The sequence below is a fragment of the Athene cunicularia genome, assembly GCF_003259725.1.
Source record: "Athene cunicularia isolate RWA chromosome 2 unlocalized genomic scaffold, athCun1 chr2_part1, whole genome shotgun sequence".
Classification (NCBI taxonomy): domain Eukaryota; kingdom Metazoa; phylum Chordata; class Aves; order Strigiformes; family Strigidae; genus Athene; species Athene cunicularia.
Genome location: NW_020799095.1, coordinates 76,443,467 through 76,449,146, shown reverse-complemented (window position 1 = coordinate 76,449,146; position 5,680 = coordinate 76,443,467). Strand labels below are relative to the sequence as shown.

The following is a 5,680-nucleotide window of genomic DNA, read 5'->3' as shown; positions in this document are numbered from 1 at the left end:
GCCTTGCAGTTAATAAAAAAATGTCTATATGCAAAGCCAGGGTGTCACTGTGTTAACACCTATGGCCACCAATCATCATACCAAAATAAAGCATGAAACTACTCAGCTAAAGTCAGGATGAAGTCATACTCACTAGCAGAGACAAATGGATAAACAATATCATTACTATTGATGGCATAATATAGAATAATGAAGAAAATACAAAGCAAGATAAATTCAAACAACTTTTTAATTCTTAATCATCCTTTAGTCCAACTTTGATTCCACAATCTTGTGTAAATCTTGTAAAAAAATAATTAAGAACTATAAATTAAAATGGTCCTACTTTTCTTCTTGACAGTTTTCAAAACCAAATAGTCTTCCCTTGGCTGTTCGCTCGAATTAAATGATACACTGATCTTGAAGCCTAGTGTTACTTTATGTTTTTGTCAAGTAAACATTTTGATCCAATCAATCATATCCCTTCTAGCTTCTTCAATATAAGGTTTATCATCAGGTTTCATATCTTCTGGCTTCAGTTGTGCAAACCCATGAACTTGTCCAGGATAAACTTTAAGTTTATATGCAACTTTACAGTATTGTTTCAACTTCTCCTCCAATAAGGTGATCTGTAAAAGAAAGCATATTTCAATTATGGTGTGGGTTGTTCTTTTTAAATTTGCCAAACTTGCCATTTCTCATATTGCTCCATCTTTTCTTGATTGGCACACTTGAAGCAGGTTTTGTCACTCAACAGATGAGAAACCCCCTCTTTAGAATATGACAGAAACATTTTTTGAAAATATGGATGAGTAAGAACCTCAACAGTTACGTCAAAGATGGTTTGGTAAATCTCATTCTTATAAGGGAACAGGTGCATTTCTATTCAGAGACTTAGACTTGTAACTTAATTTTAAGCTCTGATCTTGAGAGAACATATTCCCTAAACATCAGTGACTCTCAGTCCAAAGTATTTTGATAGGCTTAGTAACAGAGTTTAAGAAAACACAGGGTGTTTTTTTTGTTTACTGTATAACAAAAAGACACTGCTCCTGCACAATCTTTTGATGATAAGTACACACGTGCTTACACAGAGTACTAATCATATGATTACATACCTGTATACACGTGTAGACACATTTTTGTGCTCATTTCCATTAAAAAGTCAGTAGATAAGAGAATGAACACTTATTTTGCCCCTGCAAACTCAGTTCTACCCATTGTGCAGATTAGACACTATTGTGATTTATTTCGTGTTCACTTTGGTTTTTTCCCCACAGTGCCCTTTATTGCTCACTGCAGAAAACAATGTATTTGAGGATTTTAATTTTTTTAACACAGGGATTTTTCGTACACAATCTGCACAGGTAGCTCATAGAGAAAGCTTCCGGAGAAAAAGATAGAGTTTCAGTGTGTAGTGCACTATGGAAAAAAAGTGTATTTATGAAAATTGCGCTTCTGGGAAAAAGACACTTTCACCATAAAAAGGGGGCACAGAGTGAAGGATTTGTTTTCCTGTGAGGAGGAGACACATACCTGAGGTACAGATCAACATGCTGAATAACACAGAAGTTAATACTGATTGGCTCCCTCATTCCCAGACCACACTGTCAGTTCCCCAGTTAGACCCTACTCCTACGCACAAACTATGCTAGGGGTGGTAGTTACCCTTGTCACTGAAGGGAAAGAATTTATGCACAGAAGAGGGCACCAGTTTCCTACCCATTTATTTATCAAACCTCTCAGATACACTTATATCAGAATATAGATGGCAGCCAGGAGTCAAAACAGAGTCCACAAGTTGTCATCATCTTAGTTAAAATTCATGCCCACTCTTCTGAGGGTTCATTTTGTCTTCCTGTACCAAAATGAATTAATCATTGGTCCACATCATCAGGAAGTTCAGTTACTAACCTGAAATTACTTTTTCCATTCAGTGTCCAAATTCAGTGGTTTAACTACCTGTTCTCTCATCCATAGCAGTAGTATCCAAGTTTTTGAGATGTTTGGCTTATACCAGTTGGATCTCCCTGCCCAGTTTCACACTCTGCTTGTCTGGACACTCAGAGACTAATGACTGATCTTTACTGCATTTCTCACCTCAGAAAGGAAGCTTTCAATAACCTAAGCAAAACATGGAGGAAGTTGAAATGTAAGCAAAACAACCCATCCTGTCTGGTTTTTCATATCCAAAACCAGTTTCTAACAAGCTAGTATTTCTGTGTGGGATAAAAGAACTATGGGAAAAGAAAAAGCATTTCCAGTACAACAGCTTACCTGATCATAAGAAATAGTGTGATCTTTCTCACCAAAAATGAAAAATGTGGGATTTAGTAAATTGTATCTTTCTTCAGAGTCCCTAATAATTCCTATAATGTTTTTGAGAAACAGTCTGTTAGTGAGGTTAACATTCTTGCAAGATAAATGGCAAATAAAGACAAACTTTCTATTTAGGTTTACTAATTATGTACTTTTTTTAGACCACATTTTCTATTTGAATAGAGAAAAAAGCATTTGGAAAAATGTATTTCCCCACTCTCCAAGCACTAAAAAAAGAATGGAAAATTACTGTGTAAAATGAAACAATTTTTTTCTAGTTTCCACCATTCTTAAATTTTGATACCAATATAGCTTATTGCTGAAATAATAATTAAAATCTGCAACTCACCTTTGAGTTGAGTATTTACAGAAATTGTCACAAAGAAATAACTAGACTTACAAACTACACATAGCCATGTGAGCCCATATAATTTCCATGTGTTCTACACTACCATAGAGGGACACCCCAGCGGTTAATTGAGGATTTTTCAGCATCAAGTGATGTACCGCCATTCCACCCCAGGAAAACCCAACGATACCAATCTTCTTTGCACCGCATTGTTCCTTTAGATACTTCAAGACAACATCAGCTTCCCTAAGACATATAAACAAAAATAAACTAAGGAATCTATTGCAGAATCAGTACTTCACAATTTTAAGAACTAAATTAAAAGAGATACATGAATTTTTCTGCATCTGCACCCCCAGTTGTTTAAAACAGAGAATACTTAAAAAATACATTTCAGCTCAAAGCAGTGGCCTCTATTCTTAAATGGGAGTTCACGTCTCTGGTCCTAGTTTAGGGAAGTACAGGTGTAGGTACTTAAAGCCTTACCTGATTTGTGACCTGCTCCTTTGTTTTCAAAATAAGCAAATTTTTAATTGAGTCACTTTGTCTAGGACAGGACAACTAAAGACAAGACATATCTGCAAGTAGAACAACATCCTGCATTATGGATTGTAGGAATAGATAAGCTTCACTGTGCTATCTCTACAGAGTCCACCTATTTAGATTTATCTCGAGTATGTCATTCTTGTTGCATGAGTTAATATTAAAATATCCTACCAAGTCCACATGCAATAATACTATAATAAAGTAGCAATTACTCAAAATTAAATTGTCAGTAGCTATGTTTAAAAAAATGGCTATTGCATGAGGTATAATGCAAAAAACATGAAAATTGCTTTTAATGTAGGCCAGATGTAAGTGAACCCTCAAAAGACGTCACAGGCACGTCCTTAAGGTCTTAATTGTTTAAGACAGTGCCCACATATCTGCTTACTCTTTGGAGTAGGATTTTTTACAGGTGTTAGTCATTCGTCTTTTCAAAAAAATCAGTCACAACTTCTGCAACTATATTGTCAAAAGCTTTGCTGAAAGATGTTGAAGTTAGGCTGTGACCCCTGGACCTCTTGAAAGGATCAGAATACCTGTGGCTTACAAGATGATAGCTGAGTAATAGGGTGTCACTGCCTCACTATCATCTTCTGAAGTTTTAGGCTGTGGTGATATCATAGATGCTGAAGAAACAGTAATGCCTCACAAAATTCAGGGAAGTCCTGTTACAGGCACTGCTAGGCTCTACAGACAGTGGATCCTCTACTTCACACTGAGAAAAAACAGTATAGTTGATCAGATGTCTTAAGTTTTGGGCAGTCTTGCAAATTTTGATCTAGTGCTGCTCAGAGGAATACCATCTACACCTATCATTATCTACAAAGCAGAAACCAAGATGGGTAAGTGACAACTGGCAGATAACATGAGCAGCTGTTGAAGAGTTTTCCTCATTATCCTGAGGAACTGGAGGCAGAATCAGCACTTGTGGGTGAGAGTGCTGTGTGTTTCATAGCCTGTGAAACACTCGCTATGAGCCTCTGTGGCCAGTATAAAACAGTTTGAAAAGGGCCCAGGAAAACAAGATGGGGAACAATAAGCAGAGTGATGATCCTGTCTAAATCCCAGCCAAGGCAGTGCCCAGAACCACAGAAGAACCGCCCAGAATAAGCAGTTGTGCATGTGCAGCCAGCTTGCCCTGCTGTGAGGTGCCACTTTTTAACATTTCATACAAATTCCTATTGTTTGCTGGATGTTCTTTAAAGTTCAAGTATAAATATGTATCTTACCTGTCTACTTTTGTAGGATCATGATTTTTCATCCAGTCAGCAAAGTCAGCCCAGTGATCAGTCGTTTTCCAGGGGTCTGTCCCCTTGAAGAAGTCTGGACAGATTGTTCTGTGTGAGACATGGAATCAAGTCAACTTCCACATACAGGCAGGGAGAATCTGTGGATGTCTAAATGTCTCCTAATGTCTTTTTTACTCCAGAGTAGACCTCTACATGGTAACTATCTGAATCATACTCTACTCATCCTGTTCTGGCAATGGAAAAAAAACCCCACAGATAAGCTCTCATTATTTCCTTATACAGACTTAATACAGAAGTAAAGGGATTAAGCAACCCTCCTGATTCTATATAAACACATATATATCTCTTTTCTAGTAAATGCTAAAGCAACTATTCAAAAGGTTTGGTTCTGAAAATCTTATACAATTTAAGGATAGATACCAACATTTATCTTTTAATCACCCACACTGCCACATGAGTACAAACACTGGCACTTCAAGACAGTCCTTGTGGCTTTGTGCTCAGGTAGCCATTTTTGATGGGACAATTTCAGTAGCTTTGGTGGCCTCATGGCACCATTTTGTCCCTTTGTGTTCTTATTCGCTGACTGAAATTATATGGCTGCGCTCTATATATGGGAAGCATCATATGCCATGCTTAGCTTTGGGCCTGGTGATCTAGCAGTGCATTTAAGAGGAATATAGGAAAGACAGTTGCTTACATGTATCCATGACCTGCAATCAAATCGACTATGTATCTAATGTCTGGGAATAGCCATCCAAATATATCATGAACCACAATCACAGCTTTGTCTGTGAAAAAAGATGGTCTACAAACATATGCCTTGATGTGCTCAATTTGTACTTCATGTCCAAGGCACCCATATAGAGTTCTTTCTCCACTATCATATAGAAAAGGATCAGCCATTTGGAAACCTAAAAAATGAAGGGAAAAAAGAAAAAAGAGAGAAAGAAAGTCAAAATAATTTGTTAACAAATTATTAAGGGCAAATAAAGGCAAATACAAGTTCAATAACTTTTGTAAATAACATTGACATCCTTGTCTGAAAGGAGAAAGTAGAAAAAAAGCAAAACCAATGTTCCAGTGCAGAATGGCTCTTGTCAATTATGTGTTATTAAGCTGAAAATGAAGAGAAATACCAGAAGCAAAAGTATAAAATTACAAGCAACCTGCACATGTAGATTCTGACTCTTATGTCACATTTGTTTTGCTCCCATGCCGCTCTGTCAGTGCTGGT

The 5,680-nt window shown here is 37.0% G+C and overlaps 1 protein-coding gene across 1 annotated transcript; it reads right to left on the bottom strand.

Annotated features, from left to right (window-relative positions):
- Positions 1–428: 428 nt before the first annotated feature.
- On the bottom strand, positions 429–5,349 carry LOC113476066 (carboxymethylenebutenolidase homolog). Its single transcript, XM_026841390.1, has 5 exons — positions 5,144–5,349; positions 4,423–4,530; positions 2,751–2,893; positions 2,257–2,348; positions 429–608 (listed from the first exon to the last, which is right to left on the bottom strand). Exons 1-5 carry the CDS (start codon positions 5,347–5,349, stop codon positions 429–431), a joined length of 729 nt encoding a protein of 242 aa, XP_026697191.1.
- Positions 5,350–5,680: the final 331 nt, after the last annotated feature.

What these genes read in the sequence shown, in the direction of transcription:
- LOC113476066 (XM_026841390.1), bottom strand. Translation starts at nt 5,349, where the DNA reads ATGGCTGATCCTTTTCTATATGATAGTGGAGAAAGAACTCTATATGGG. An exon ending in GATCCTACAAAAGTAGACAG is followed by an intron (nt 2,894 to 4,422) that starts GTAAGATACATA and finishes TATATGTCTTAG; the next exon opens with GGAAGCTGATGTTGTCTTGA. An exon ending in ACACTATTTCTTATGATCAG is followed by an intron (nt 609 to 2,256) that starts GTAAGCTGTTGT and finishes TTTCTTTTACAG; the next exon opens with ATCACCTTATTGGAGGAGAA.